We start from the raw sequence: 16,752 nt of genomic DNA, 5'->3' as shown, positions 1-16,752 counted from the left end.
GTGGTAAACCTGCCCAGGCTTCAAGTTCTTCATCTGTAAAATGGAATGATAGCAACCGTGCTTATTTCTTGGGGAGGTAAATGATTTAACAAACAAAAAGTACATGACATGTAAAATGTTCCACTCTAGTCTCTCAAGGGAAAACTGTGAATTTGTTACAGACACCACCCACCTTGCAATTAGAGCTTTAAGCTAACAGTCTCCCATTTGCTTCTCACAACAGCCCTAGGAGGTTGGCTAGGTAGGAATTAACGCCTCTATTTTACACCTAAGGAAGCTAAGAGCCCAAGAAAGTTTTCTGCTGTAAAATGGAACGATGACTAGCCCATCAGGAGTGGCTCATCTCTAAATTGTAGACATGCATTTTCCAACCAAGCCTATTTCATTTGGTTGCAATAGATAAAAATCTTTTAAAACTACTTTTATTTGTTTATTTTTATTTTTGGCTTTGCTGGATCCTCACTGCTGTGCAGGCTTTGTCTAGTTAGAGCAAGCAGGGGCTACTCCCTGGTCGTGGTGTTCGGGCTTCTCATTGGGGCGGCTTCTCTTGTTGAGGAGCACGGGCTCTAGAACACAGGCTCAATAGTTGTGGAGAATGAGCGTAGCTGCTCCGCGGCACGTGGGATCTTCACCACCGAACCACCAGGGACGCCTGATAACAACTTGTTTAAACTGCACGAATTCTGCTTCATCCTACCAACGTCTACAAAGTCCTCACTCACCCCCTGTGTCCAACCAAAGCAAACTTCAAGTGTATGTTCGCCACCTCTGAGCTTTAGCCCAGGAACTTCTTTTTTTTTTTTTTTTAAAGACTTTTTGATGTGGACAGCCCTTTTTTTTTTTTGTCTTTATTGCATTCATTACAATGTTTGTTTTATGTTTTTTTGGCTGAGAGGCATGTGGAATCTTAGCTCCCCAAACAGGGATAGAACCCTCACACCCTGCATTCGAAGGTGAAGTGTTGCTGGCCAAAATCTTGGCTATCTCTGTCACTGAAGCGGAATTTAAAAATATGGAAATACAGTCTGGAGGAAATAGAAAAGAGCTTTAGTTCTCAGCTGGTGGAGAGGGGAACACATGCCTCAGGAACTGTGCTCCTCTCCATGAGGAGTCTAGGGGCTTATATTAGAAGAGGACTCACAGTCAGGAGTCTGTGATGAGGAACAAAGGTATTAAGAACTTGATTTCTTCCTCTTGCATTGTTTCAAAGACAGTCATAGGCTGGTGTCAGTAACCCAGTAATTGATTCTGGCCGTTTGGTGGCTCTTCAGCCTTCTTTCTGATACGTAATTACAAGGGGAAGGGTGCTGTAAGGATAAATACCAGACACAGGATGTATTTAGCATATGGTCAAAGGAAAATAGATGTGAAGTGTAGCTCCTACAGAGTTATGGGACAGAAAAGCAAACTTAGTTACAGACATGCAGAGTTAGAAGCAGTTAAAGTGAAAAAAACTAGGAATGTTCAGGCTTGCTCACTGTTCTATTATATCTTCTTTGTTCTCAGCAAAGGGAAAGGAAAAAAAAACACAACTCATTCCTCTTTTCTTCTTTCCTTTTCACCGCAACAGAAGTCGTAACCACTGAACTGCCAGGGAAGTCCCTAATCCAGGAACTTCTCAATGAACATGTTTCTGTGCGATGTCAGGCACACACTCTCACACACACCTGCTAGTTTCTTGTTTATGAGTTACAACGTCACTATTTATTTACCATCATTATTATAAGAAGCTTTATTTTTCCAAACCAGGAATAATCTAAATGTCTACCACATGAGAATGGAAGAAGAAATCATGGTTTATTCAAACAAGAGGCTACTTCTCAGCAACAAATAGGAATGAACTACAGATACATGTAACGACATGAATTCATCTCAAAAATGCTATATTGAGTGAGAAAAGCCAGACACAGAAGGGAACCTACCTTATAATCCCAGTTATATGAAGCTTTAGAAATGACAGAACAAGTGTAATGGTGATAGAACTCAGAATATTGGATGTCAGGTCAGGGGAAGGTGAACACAAGGAATGATTAGAAATGTGGCAGGTAGGGGCTTTATAAGGTGTCAGAAATGTTCTGTCTCTTAATAGGAAGACAGGTTAACAGAATATACTTTAAAACTCATTGAACTGTATACTTAAAGTCTGTGCATTTTACTGCAAGTAAATCATATCTCAGTAAAAGCTGTCAGCTGTAGGTGGTTATACAGTTATGATTAAAAGGGAAGTGACTTTCCTGGAGGTCCAGTGGTTAAGACTTCACCTTCCATTGCAAGAGGCGCAGGTTTGATCCCTGGCTGGGGAGCTAAGATCCCACATGCCTCCTGGCCAAAAAAACCAAAACAGAAAACAAAAGCAATATTATAACAAATTCAATAAAAGACTTTAAAAATGGTCAACATCATAAAAAATCTTTATGGTAAAAAAGGCAACTTTCCCAGAAATATAGATATGACTAGGCATATAATTGGGAAGGGTTAATTTTGAATTTATGCTGGATCTGCTTCTGTAACTTTAACCCTCATCTTGCCACTTTTGTTATTGTGGTGGTGGTTCAGTCGCTCAGTCGTGTCCGACTCTTTGTGACCCCATGGACTGTTAGGAGCCCGTTAGGCTCCTCTGTCCATGGGATTTTCCAGGCAAGAATACTGGAGTGGGTTGCCATTTCCTTCTCCAGGGGAACTTCCCTACCCAGGGATCGAACCCTGGTCTCCTATATTGCAGGAAGTCTCCTGCACTGCAGGAGGATTCCTTACTGACTGAGCCACCAAGGCTTTGTTATTGCAGGTAAACATAATGGCCTGCCTCAGGGAGATAGCCTGAGCTGCCCACTTTTGAAGGATGGTAAGGAAGTGAAACTAACACATCCAAAAAAGAACCTGGCAACCAAGTCCCAACAAGATGATTATTTTGAGGCGCTACCTGCCATCTTCTTGGTCAGCTGACTCCTGAATAAAGTCCCTTCCTTGTCCCAACACTTTGTCTTGGATTCTTGGACCATCTTGAGGCAAGCAGAGTGAGCTTGGACTCAGTAAAAAGCATGCCAACTATTTAGATGCCCATGTTCATGCAGACAAAATGGTTGAGTGGCATCACTGACTCAATGGACATGAGTTTGAGCAAACTCTGGGAGATGGTGAAGGACAGGGAAGCCTGGAGTGCTGCAGTCCATGGGGTTACAAAGAGTCAGACACAACTGAGCAACTGAACAACAACACTTCATACAGACTATTGACTAACATTCGGTAGACAAGAGCAGCATAACGTGGTAGAAAATAAAAGATTCCTTTGTTCTTGGACGCTACAACATTAAGGTGAGCAATATCTTGAATCAAGCAGTCCAGATTACTAACTCATTTAGGGACCCATTGTTAATTTACAACGTTGTTTTTAAATGCAGTCTTTATTCTTTAGTGAAGAAAGCCACTCCAGAACAGTAAACTCCACCTATCCGATCTCACTCTGATATTCTTCTTGTTTTCAATACATATATATATCATATTTGCCTACTGACTTAATTTTTAAAAAATATTCAAACTCAGAAGAACCTCTCTTCTCCCCTGTGGTCACATTTACATCCCCTCGGCCAGCAAGATATCTCAAAACGAGGCACTATTGTGGTGGTGAGAATGGGGGTGACTGGTGCAAATCCTGCATGCGCCTGGGAAAACAAGTAAGGTGATGACTCACTACGGAGACCATGTCCTGCCCTCTTGAATGTGGTAATCAAACTTCCTCTCGAGGGTGGCGATTACAGGCCAGCTTGTCCTCTGGAGAGAGCAGCTCAGGGAGCAATCACCAAACAAGTGGGGCAGCTGGTGGGAGCGGAATCTTTGGGACTCCACAGTCTACCCCAAGGAGAATTGCCCTAGATTTCCTGACCCCACTGCTTTCTCTCCTAATTGGCAGAGTTGGCGGGAAAGGGAGAACTCCTCTCTCCCCCAAAATAAACAACAATGGGCACTCACTGCTCGGGTCCTATTTCCAGGCTCAGAAACATTCCACGTCTCCCTGAGCTTAGTTGTAGCTGAAGCTCTAGACATCACCATAGTACATTAGAAAGACTCATTTCTCTCTAACCGTCTGCTTCACATTTGAGATATAACAGGAAGGAGTATGCGTGAGAGGCAGGGAGAGCGGATGCATCAGCCATACATGTGCTTAGAGAGGAGCTTCCCTATAGTTCTTCACTGGTGCTTCAGGAAGATCCCCGGAGGAGGGCATGGCAACCCACTCCAGTGTTCTTGCCTGAAGAATCCTATGGACAGAGGAGCCTGGCAGGCTACAGTCCATAGTGTCAGAGAGTCAGACACGGCTGAAGCCACTTAGCACAGCACATGGGAACAAGGGAGTGCGCTATTTGGTGGTATGGCAGGAACTGCTCTATCCTATACTCTGTGTTTTCCCTTTCTTTCAGCATTTCCTCTTTGTGGGTTAGGTATATGCCTATTCAGAATAAATATATTTCCCAGCATTCTTTGCAGGTAGATGTGGCCCAGGGACCAAGTTCTGTCCAGTGGGAAATGTGTGACAACCTCCTGGAACTTTCCTTGAAAGATTACAGGCACACTCCCTTTCCCCTTCATCCCCTTAAGCATCCTGCTTCTCCAGTGGCAGAAATGATGGCTGGTGGTCCAGCGGTTAAGATGCCATGCTTCCACTGCAGGGGGCATGGGTTTGATCCCTGGTCGGGAAACTAGGATCCCACATGTCATGTGGCAGGACTAGAAAAAATAATTTTAAAAAATTTGAAAAAACAATGATGGCTCAAGCTCCTGTCACTGTCTTGAACCATGAGGTCAAGGGCCACACTCTAGGGCTGTATGTGGTGAGCTAGAAAGTTTCCCGTCCCTGAGGTCTATATGGAGAGAGCTGATGTACTGTCTGGACTGCCTCTTCCAGACTGCTTTCTTCTGAAGCCCTTGTTCTTTCAGTGGTAACTGAGTCTAATGGAAACAGCAAGTCACTGAGAACAAATGCAACTGGGAAGGTATTCCATGACATGAAGAGAATTTTTTCAAAGGAGTTTTCCTGAGGCCAGAAACATACTCCATGATGCTCAACGAATAGCAAGATTCAGCGAAGAATCCTGAGAGCTGGGCCATCTCATTCCAGCTTCAGAGAGAACCCATGTAGTACCAGGATCGGGGTGTTCACAGGTATCCCAGGGCATCAGAGGGCTGAGAGGATGAATTCTGGAGCCAAAAGGACAAGCCTCAACCTAGGTCACATGTTGCCACCAGTTTTGCGTAGTCTGATGGATACTAACTAATTTAGGGTATCTGGACAAGATACTTTTGTCCATATTAGGGTATTACTTTTTATTTAATAACTAGCCATCTGACATAAAGCCTGTTACTCAGGCTCTCTGGGTCTGTCTTTTTATCTGCAAAATGAAGGGTGGGACAGTTCCCTGGAAAGTTGGCCTCCCAACACTCCAGCTGGTCCATGACAGTTTTCATCTGTTCTTTTGATGAAAATGTCAGGGTAAAGAGCAGACTAGAAGGATTTTATATTCTGAGATCACGTCTTCCTACATTTTCAGTGTGAAAATTTTTGTTCTTGATTTAGAAATGATTGTGGGCTTTCTAGGTGGTAAAGAATCCACCTGCCAATGTAGGAGACACAGGTTCAATCCCTGGGTTGGGAAAATCCCTTGCAGGAGGAAATGGCAATTCACTCCAGTATTCTTGCCCGGAGAATCCCATGAACAGAAGAGCCTGGCAGGCTACGGTCCATAGAGTCGAAAAGAGTCAGACACAGCTGAACAACAGCACTAGAAATGATTGCAGTTATAGATGCAATTATAGATTGGTTTGTGGGTGTGGTTTCAAATATTTTCACTTGGCAAAATTAAAAGTTGGCTCGTCCTCTCCTTCTCCCCTCTCTTTTCCTTCTTCTTCCTCCTCAGCCCCTTCCTTCTCCCCTTTGTCTATTTTTAAATTTTCTGAACTGAATACTTCAGACCCTCTAACTCATTCCTCCCATCCACACTAAGAGGCCAGAATTATCCTCTTTTTTTTTTTCAGGTACAGAGATTAAAACTCAGAGAGATTAATTAAATTACTCAAGGTCACATGACTGGCAAAATGCATTCACTTCATATCTAGCTTCCTGCCTCCATACTGAACATGAATAAGTGAAAGATAAAAAGAAAAGAAATTAGATAAAAAGATAAGGCATCTTTTTTTCTAATTACAAAACTATAATGCAGTACCTTTGAAGCAATTTCTCTACAAACAGCAGAGTGTAAAAAAAATTTTGGTAAAAATCATACATGGGTCCTTACATGTAAAAGATGCAACTATGAGGAAAATATCTTAGTTTGGGGACATCTTTACAATAATAGATGAAGTACAACTATCTCCTTCTTCTCCAACATTTCAATATAAAAGACGATAGTCAAGGGTAACTGAAATTAAAATAAAAAATACAAAGCCTGAGATTTTGGAGAGAAGAAATTTCTATATCTATACGTAGCACAGTGTCTAGTGCGTAGTGAGCACTTATGAACGGTAGCTTTAGTGCTCACTTTGGCGCATATATACTAAAATCAGAACAATACAGAGGTTAGCATGGCCCCTGCTCAAGGACGACAAGAAAATTCATATTTTTTATGTATAGCTGAATTACTTTGCTGTACGCTGCTGCTGCTGCTAAGTCGCTTCAGTCGTGTCCGACTCTGTGCGACTAATAAAACATTGTAAATCAATTATGCTTCAGTTTAAAAACTAGCTTTCATTCCTTCTTTCCATCAAAATTACTGAGCAAATAGCATGTGCCAACACCGTTATGTACCCTGGAATACAGCAGCTGAGAAGCTAGACAAAAGCCCTGCCCCTCGGAGCTGACACTGTAAGGCTTGTTACACTTGTGATTACATCCGCTGCTGCAGATTTCACTCACATACACTCTCTCTGCTCTCAGGAGGAAGGAGAGAGGTTCATGGCCACGCTCTGCAGCCTTCAAGGCCACGGCAGCCTGGACGTGGTGGGTAATTGGAAATACGGGGCCGCAGCTGCCAGCTTCCTACTGGGTGCAGAGGAGGGGTGCCCTCTGGGGAAAGGAAAGGTGACAGGAAGGAGGAACTAGGTAAAGGCAGGAGGTCAGAAGAGGTTGGCAACCAGAGGACCAGGACCTGGGTCTAAAATCTTCCTTCAAGCAGTTTGGGCAAATCCAATGTTGGAGCAGAAAACCAAAGCTCTACCTGGTAGTACCTGCCTGCCTGTTACTCTCACCTCTGGCCTCCATTCCACCCATACCAGGAGGCCAGGTACCTTCTGGATTAAGGAATGTTGATAGGAGAAGATGTAAAATTCCCTTGGGCCCTTTGTGTCTCAGACCGCACAGCTTTCTTGTGGGAAACCATAAAAGTGAAAAGGTTTGGGGGCCAGAAGTTCCAGTTCTGTTTCTGGCCTGTATCTTGCCATTTTCACCTCTTACCTCCTCTAAACCCTACTGCAGCATCTCACTCCCAGAGCAGACCCTGAAGCACACCCCACCCCTCCCCGAGAGAACCTCTTGGGTTCCAGGGAACACAGTTTGAAAACCATGCAAAACTCTCCCCCCAAAATCTATTTCAGACTTGGTACTAGCCTTTTAAAAAGAGTTTCTGTTATTAAAACAACCCACCAAAAAAAGTTGGGATTATAAGAAAATCATGAACTCTGGGGGTGGGGCTTGGGTACTGAGAGTTTCTCAACAGCTTGCCAGGTGACTAACCCAGGCCTGGGAAGCATGGATTAAGGAGAATAATCACAACATCAAGGAAATGCCTCAGTGTACAAATATATAACATGCTTTGGAAATATAGAAGAGTTAAAGATAAGTTATGCTTTGGAAAGGGAGAGGATGTAAGGGAAAGTCACAAAGGGGAGGCAATATCTGAGCTTGACTTTAAGTTATGAGGGAGGGGTCCCTAGGGCCTCCCTACTTAAGATGTGGTCTGCAGGCCAGCAGCACTGACATCTCCAGGCCACATGTTAGAAACACATAATCCTGGAACATTCCTGGCAGTCCAGTGGCTAACAGTCTGCATTCCCAATGCAGGGGACCTGGTTCAGTTCCTAATTAGGGAACTAAGATCCCACCTGCCACAGCTAAGATGCAGCTCAGCCAAATAAATATTTCTTAAAAAGGATGAAAGAAACACATAAGCCAAGGTCCCCTCCCAAACCTACCAAATGAGAATCTGCATTTTAACAGGGTCTGCAGGTTATTAATAGGCACATTTAATGTGAGACACCTTGGGCTAAGTGGACTACACGGCACTCGCCATCATAAACCTGGTCAGTTTAGATTCAACATGGTGTACTACACCTGAAGTTGGTTTTTCAATTTATCTTTTAAAATAAATCCCAAACCTAATATTCTCAGCGTTGACCCAAATGCCATTTCATGATGACATCTGCAGATCTGAAAGTGAGGACTGAATATTTTAATGAATCCACTGATGGAGAGTATGTTTATACTACAGGTGTGGACTGCCCTCAGATAGCTCTGGAGGTTGGACAGGCTGGGACATAGGTCCCTTCTGGCATGGGATTTAGCTGTCAGTGCAAATAGGCCAGTGTTCTCTAATGCTGGTGCACAGCCTTCCCCGTGGGTACCATTTTAACTTGCGTCACATTGCTTAGTGATCGGTGTGGGGTTAGGGTAGAGGGTAGGGGATGTGTAGACTGCTCTGAATGGCTGCTGGTCCCACAGCTCAGCTTCTGGTCTCAAGGAGCTAAGCCCATGTCCTAGTTTAACTCTCAATTCCAACTAGCTGTTAGGATAACTCCAGGCAGACATGTTTCAGCACAACCCAGGCCAGTTTGGGTTTTGTTTTTCAGCCGCTTCTCTAAGCAAAGAAATAAATCACTTTTTGCCTGAAAATACTATGAGCAGTGCTGGGCTGGAAGAAGCACAAGCTGGAATCAAGATTGCCGGGAAAAGTATCAATAACCTCAGATATGCAGATAACACCACCCTTATGGCAGAAAGTGAAGAGGAACTAAAAAGCCTCTTGATGAAAGTGAAAGAGGAGAGGGAAAAAGTTGGCTTAAAGCTCAATATTCAGAAACAAAGATCATGGCATCTGGTCCCATCGTTTCATGGGAAATAGACGGGGAAACAGTGGAAACAGTGTCAGACTTTTATCTTTTTGGGCTCCAAAATCACTGCAGATGGCGACTGCAGCCATGAAATTAAAAGACGCTTACTCCTTGGAAGGAAAGTTATGACCAACCTAGATAGCATATTCAAAAGCAGAGACATTACTTTGCCAACAAAGTTTCGTCCAGTCAAGGCTATGGTTTTTCCTGTGGTCATGTATGGATGTGAGAGTTGGACTGTGAAGAAGGCTGAGCACCGAAGAATTGATGCTTTTGAAGTGTGGTGTTGGAGAAGACTCTTGAGAGTCCCTTGGACTGCAAGGAGATCCAACCAGTCCATTCTGAAGGAGATCAGCCCTGGGATTTCTTTGGAAGGAGTGATGCTAAAGCTGAAACTCCAGTACTTTGGCCACGTCATGTGAAGAGTTGACTCATTGGAAAAGACTCTGATGCTGGGAGGGATTGGGGGCAGGAGAAGAAGGGGATGACAGAGGATGAGATGTGTGGATGGCATCACCAACTCGATGGACATGAGTTTGAGTGAACTCCGGGAGTTGGTGATGGACAGGGAGGCCTGGCATGCTGCGATTCATGGGGTTGCAAAGAGTCGGACACGACTGAGCAACTGAACTGAACTGAACTTGAGCAATGAATTGTTTCATGCAAATCCACCTACCTGATGGGTTGAACACAATTATGGAAGATAGCACATTTCATTCGGTGTGTAGAATGAAAATCCTTGAGACCCCCGTGAAGTTTATGTGAGAAATGAGTTAGGAGCCACACATCCAGCTCTCACTGCAGTGCTCTTGGAGCAGAGTGCACTCTGCACTCCTCCCTTTACACAGTGCAGTTGCCCTGCACAGAGGCATATGGGGTCCTAGTTTCCCTACCAGGGATCGAACCTATACTCGCCTGCAGTGGAAGTGCAGAGTCTTAAGCACTCAAAACTGCTGCTTCCCAAGCTGGGTCCACAGATCCAGTAACCAGGTTATACTTGGACTATTTCCACCAACTCCAGTAGAAGAGTTTGAAGACCCCACCTTTAAAACCACAACTTCATCCAGGCCAGTTATGCCATAGTATTCTTTTGAAGTCCTCCAAGAAAACAAGAGTCTAAAACCATCTCCTATTGTAAATAGCAGTTCTCTGAACATTTTTCCTTCTACCCACATAAACCTTTTGTACTTGAGAGACTGGTTCCTCTTCTTTGCCAAGGAAGGCCATCATCTATCTGCATGATTTTTAAAAAATATTTATTTATTTGCCTGTGCCAGGTCTTCACTGAGGCACATGGGATCTTTAGTTGTGGCATGTGGATCTTAGTTCCCTGACCAGGGAATGAACCCGTGCACCCTGCACTGGGAGTTCAGAGTCTTAACCACTGGAAACCGGGGAAGTCCCCTACGTGCATGATTGATCCCATCTAGCCTCTGGCCTCCATCTTGCTTTGTTTGTTCACAGCCCTTACCCTTCTCAATTTTTATGTTATTATTTGCCCCCAGCCCTCCTCTCCCCCACTTGAGAGTATTCCTTCTTGCTGTATCTGTGACAGTCTTCAGTTTATTCATTTCTCTGATCAGCATTCCTCTTCCCACCTAAATAAGTACTCCCAAGCTTTTATCTCCAGACCTCTCTTCTGCTTTTCTTCTGAGGCGTTTTGTTCCCCTTGATAGAGCTTCCTTGAGCACATCTGGGAAGATAGTCCCAAATCTTTATTCCCTTCAGCCCTAGGCCAGCCTTGTTAAGTTTCTACTTCTCTGCTTGCCTGCCAGACCCAGACTCCTCACCTTCCACTGAACTAGCTTCTTCCTCTGGCTGCCTCGTCTAAGTCAATGTCAGCACACAGGCTGCACTTCTACATATCGCTGAGCTTAACATGAACTTTCTCCACTATCATCACCATTATTTTCCTGCTTCATTGGTTCCCTGAAACTCAGCAGCTTTCCACTTTTTTTACTTCATGGTCTCCCTTCTGCAGAGGGAAGAACAAAATCAAAGTGGTTTTGAAGAGTCCTAACTTTCTAAACTTGCTTACAACCCAGAGCTCTGGTTTTCTTTGACATTCGTGGGCCCAGACAAGACCCATCCAATTTCTTCCCCAGGTTTATTTCAAGTGGAATGAACCTAGAAGGACCCTTGACACCGGGGTCCTGGAACTGCTAGGATGTGACCCCAAGACTTTTGTACATTTGGTGGAGTGTACTTGAGAGACTGGTTCCTCTTCTTTGCCAAGGAAGGCCATCATCTATCTGCACGATTTTTAAAAAATATTTGTTTATTTGCCTGTGCCAGATCTTCACTGAGGCACATGGGATCTTTAGTTGTGGCATGTGGGATCTTAGTTCCCTGACCAGGGATTGAACCCGTGCACCCTGCATTGGGAGTTCAGAGTCTTAACCACTGGAAACCGGGGAAGTCCCCTACGTTCAGGGAAGTTCCCTGAACACACCCAAGCTTTCCTTCTCCCATGGTAATATTCCCTTCCCTCCTTTCCTATTAGTTGAAATTATATCTAGCCATTGCTCAAAATTTACCATAAACAGCAAAATCTGTAATCTCTCCCTCCTTTGAACCATTTTGAACCATGCCTACTATGAGTGTGAACTTTTTTATCTTTTGTCTTTCTTTTTTTTTGTCACTCTGCACAGCCCTGTGGGATCTTAGTTCCCTCACCAGGGATTGAACCTGGGCCTCAGCAGTGAAAGCATCAAGTACTAACCCCTGGACCTTCAGGGAATTCCCCAGTGTAAGTTTCTTAGTGGCTAAATGGAGTTTCCCATTCATTTCTTTATCTGCTACCACCCCAGGCACCACCCCATCTCCCACCTGGGCATAAGGCCTTGAAGACAAGTGTATGATAAATGTTGTCTCCTTGGTGTCCAAGAAGTATGTCTGATCATCATTTTTCGTATAATACCTATTTCTTTTATTCCAGCATACACATGTTTTACAATTTAACATTGATGAAGTCGGGATTCATCCTATAATCATTGACTGCTATAATTTAATTAGCAGCATTTTTTCCTCTCAGTGGTACATAAGCTATGGGGACATCTTAGATTCAGTGAAATCAAGCATCATTCAAGCATCTCTGATAACAGCTATGTTTACTCATCTGTCCTCTCTCTATGGTGAATCATTCTCTTCTCAACATTTCTTTAATTCCTGTTCTCCACTCCTATGCTTGTCTCCTCTTTACCTCATTTAAATTTCTACCTTTCTCACGTAGAGTCACATTATTACAATAAGACTGTGCTAAATCCGCAGGTGTCATTGGCTCATGATAAAATGCTGTTTACAATTCTGTTTGCTATAGAATGAATGCCAGTTCACCACATAAGCTAGTTAAAATACATCTTTATTTTTGTTAAGTGTGAACAGCCCACCATGCTATAGGAGCTTCCATTTATGAAGACAACGTGGTCAGAAGTCAAGCACTATTGAAATTAAATATGACAACTAGAGCAACAGGATGTATTTTTAATGACAATGTAATTATTATTCTTTGAGCAGCAGTGTGGCCTAGAGAGTCTCCAGAGAGTATAGGTTTCTAAACATTTCCAGATGCCCTGTACCATGCAATTTCCTTCTTTATGGACCTTCATTCTTCATTTGTTTACGAGGCTGGGAAAGCCACTGGTCTTGGGCCAGGCAACTACGTGTAGGGGACGCTGTCCCCATCAGCATGGGTGTGTGAGGAAGGTTGGGGGGCCTGCCATGACTCCTAGTGTTGCAAAAATGGCGCATCTCTCACCTCTTCCACAAACTGCTGCTGCTGCTGCTGCTAAGTCCCTTCAGTCGTGTCCGACTCTGTGAGACCCCAGAGATGGCAGCCCACGAGGCTCCCCCGTCCCTGGGATTCTCCAGGCAAGAGTACTGGAGTGGGGTGCCATTGCCTTCTCTGTCCCGTAAACTAGGATCCAGCAAAAAAAGATGACTTGCCCCACAAACTCTACACTCTGCAATCCCAAACTATCCTGCCTCTCTCAAGATTTTTGCTCAGGCCAATCCTTCCATCCACAGCAGCGCTAATAAGACTTTCTGTGACTGTGGAAATGTTTTATAACTCTGTACTATCCAATACAACAGCCACTGGCCACATATGGCTATTGAGTAGAGCACTTGAAATGTGGCTAGAGCCATGTGGCAAGAACTCAGTTTTTTTAACTTTAATTAACTTAAATTTAAATTCATGGCCAGTGGCTACTATACTGAAAACCCCATATCTAGCATGTATTTTCTACATGTACGCTTGGCATGAACATTTCTTCTCCAGATCCCCAACCTTCAGGGAACAGCTCAGAAGCTGTTATCTCCACAAGATTCAGTCTTCCACTGGAAATTATTCCTTCCTCAGAGTTTCCATTACACATTGAACCATTTTTGTTGCGTGTAACATTTTTAATGATACATAATCATATATCACATCCTTGACCAGTCCTTTCTCTGAGGGCTGTGTGAAAATATAATTATGTCTTATTCTTCCTTTGGATCCCACTATGTCTAGTGTAGTGAAAAAAAATGAAAGTGTTAGACACTCTGTTGTGTCCAATTCTTTGAGACCCCATGGACTATAGCCCATCAGGCTCCTCTGTCCATGGAATTCTCCAGGCAAGAATACTAGAGTGGGTTGCCATTCCCTTCTCCAGGGGATCTTTCCAACCCAGGGATAAAACCCAGGTCTCCTGCATTGCAGGCAGATTCTTTACTATCTAAGCCACCAAGAAAGCCCAATATCTAGGGATGTTTTTAAATGTCTGTTACATGAATCTTCTAATGACTGGAAGCAGAGTTATTCACATTAACAATGAGGAATTGACAAGGATTATTGTGTAGTACAGGATTACCTCGACAAAAGACAGATTTGGGCCTTGGCCTCCAGCTCTTGGGAGGTAACTTCTAGACCCCTGAACTGTCCTGCCTGATAGGAGGGTCTTTGTTCACCTGGGGGCCTACAGCCATGCCAGATGGTCTAGGCTAACAGTTTGATTTATGATGGGGTCTTGGGCTGAGGGTTATCAACTCAGCCTCTGGAGGAATGGGAGACTAAAAGGTCAACCTTTTAGTGGAGTCAACTGTATCCAGATGGCCATCCCCCCAAAAAAACTCTGTATCTTGATGAGTTTGGGCAGTGTCTCCCTGGTAGGCAATATTCAGTACATATTGTCACATATTGCTGAGAAAAATAAGCGCTGGCACAGGGTGGGTATTTAATGAGTGGCTGAATGGATGGATGAAAGAATGATGTTCCTTAATACTGCAAAATCATAGGAGTTGCCAGACTCACTCAGGTCAAATCATTTCCTGTCTGGGATCTGAGTTTTCCTTTTTCTTCTTTCCTAGATAGGCACTTAATCCAGGTGTAGAGTTTACAGATTTTTTCGTTTTCATTTTGAATCCTCATTTCCTGTCTCCTATCAAGAAAGCCCCTAAGCTTGCCTTTCATTTTCCTCTTTCCTCTATAACAGAATCCTAGGCCTTATAAGGGTCTCAGAATATTTATCTGGAAGGCATTTGAGCCTTCATTCACACACAAGAACAGAAGAAGACAGTCCCAGAGAGGCAAGAAGTGGGACACAACACAGAAGGAATGATGAGCAAGCCCACGAGGTCTGGGGAAGGGCAGCTGGAGGGCTCCTGGGGTCCTCCAGGGGCCAGGATGCTGCTCAAGGTGGTCCAGGAGCTGCTCTCTGTCTGTGAGGAGACATGGTCAGCAGGTCCACGTGTGGGCAGCTTGCCAGACCCCATAGATGTCCATATCAGGCAGGACAGTCCAAGGGTCTAGAAGTTACCTTCACCAGGCATGGCCTCGGAGTCCCTAGGCAAACACTGACCAATAAATCAAGTTGAAAAATATGTAGGAAGCTGGGAATATCAACCGGGAGTATTTGTCGATGGCGTGGGTGTTCTGGAAGATGCGAAGACCCACCTGGCCCTTCAGAAGCCCCTTCTTCCTGGAGGAGCTGGATTCGTTGCTCAGGGCCAGGTGGACCACTATTTTGTCTTGTCTTTCTTCTTCTGGCAGAATATGGCTTCTCGGGTACCCAGCTAGGCTGTTGGCCTCGGACTCACTGTAGCTTCCATCTAGCATCATGGTTCTCGAGTGAAGCATCCCACACATGCATGGGAACTGCAGGCAACAAACACAGGGGGAGATGTCAGGCACGTTTAGACCTGGAAGAGGTCCAGATGAAGGGGCCTGGCTGAGAGTATAGCCCACGGCTATTTGGAACCACAGAAAGCAGAACTAGCAACATCTCCAGAGATCACTTTGTCCAATGACTCTCTACCCTAGCTGCATATTAGAATCACCTTGGGAGTGCTTTAAACTGGGCACACCCAGGCTCCACTCTAGACTAATTGATTTAAGGCTCTCAGGTTATTCTACTAAGCAGAATCACTGATCTAGTCCAAAAGCCCTCAGTTGCAGAAGCAAAAACTAAGAACAAGAGAAGCTTTACAGCTCTCCTGGGATCAGACAGCTGGTGTCAGAATCAGGACTTTAAATCCATATATTCTAGTTCCAACCTGGGGCCCCCACCTCTGTGTATAAATACAAAGATGATTAGGTAGGAGAATGTCCTTATCTTAAAGGGTTACATTTAAGGTTCAAGAATCATGGTGCCTGCCTGTTATGTATATTTATTGTTTTATTTTATTTTTTCTTGGATAATCCTCTAAGTATAATTGATTTACAAGGTATAGTTTCAGGTATAGAACAAAGTGATTCAGTTATATATATATAAGTATGCATATGCAGATAGATATATATGAGACCTTTTTCCGAGTCTTTTCCATTATAGGTTATAACAAGCTACTGAATAGAGTTCCCTGTGCTATACAGCAGGTCTTTGTTTATCTGTTTTATATACAGTAGTATATATCTGTTCATCCCAAACTCTTAATTTATCCCATCCCCCACCAGCCCTTTGCCCTGTACTTTTAAATGGTTCAACTGTACTGACAAAAAAATATGTTTATATGAGAAAAAGCTCACACAAAAATGGCAAAATGTCAGCAATGTTGGATGGAGGGGCAGGGTGTATGGATGCACATTATCCCATTTTTTCAACCACTTCTGCAAGTATGAAAATGTTCATGAGAAATTATAAGGTGGAGGGAGGGAAATGGTTTTACTTAACTCCTCCTCACAATTTGAGTCAGCAAAGTTGGCATCCGTTAACGTTTGGCTCATGAGCCCATATTTGTTGAATGAAGGCTTTGCCATATTTTAAATGACTCTATACAGGAAAGTCCAATACTTTCCTGTATAAACTCCAAAAGTATTTAAATATAATCCAAAGGTATTTGATAATAATCTATGTACAGATTATTAAAAATTTAAACAAGGATTCACATACCCAAGTAAAAAGGATTTGTGTTTGATTGATGCTGGACAAAGATATGATGCTAGCCAACTGACCATGGGTTTATTCTCAGTCTGTTGGTTGTAACATGTTTCAAACTCTGCTCTCAGCCCTGGTGTGCCTTTTCTATCTGGCAAAGTAAAATAATAATATTTCACACCCTATCTCCTATTGTCATGGATCTTGACATTTGTATATTTCAATACAGATGGATACCAAGAGGCATTAGGATACAAAAATAGATGAAAAAAATCAAAATTACTTGAAGTATTTTTACACTTGAAGAAAT

The 16,752-nt window shown here is 43.5% G+C and overlaps 1 protein-coding gene and 1 pseudogene across 1 annotated transcript in view; one reads left to right on the top strand and one right to left on the bottom strand.

Moving 5' to 3' along the window:
* Positions 1–6,522: 6,522 nt before the first annotated feature.
* On the top strand, positions 6,523–6,613 carry LOC147366021 (U6 spliceosomal RNA; annotated as a pseudogene).
* Positions 6,614–14,584: 7,971 nt separating this feature from the next.
* The window catches only part of GABRR2 (gamma-aminobutyric acid type A receptor subunit rho2), a 39,977-nt gene continuing 37,809 nt past the window's right edge, over positions 14,585–16,752 (bottom strand). The window contains exon 9 of the mRNA XM_086317763.1: positions 14,585–15,226. Coding sequence (XP_086173889.1) covers positions 14,915–15,226 — 312 coding nt within the window. The 3' untranslated portion in view covers positions 14,585–14,914. The remainder of the gene's footprint in view (positions 15,227–16,752) is intronic.

Source organism: Bos grunniens, chromosome 9 (assembly GCF_055505025.1).
Source record: "Bos grunniens cultivar Pamir isolate PY7600 chromosome 9, Bosgru_T2T1.0, whole genome shotgun sequence".
In the NCBI taxonomy this organism is placed as follows: domain Eukaryota; kingdom Metazoa; phylum Chordata; class Mammalia; order Artiodactyla; family Bovidae; genus Bos; species Bos grunniens.
This window is presented reverse-complemented; position numbering and strand designations above follow the sequence as displayed.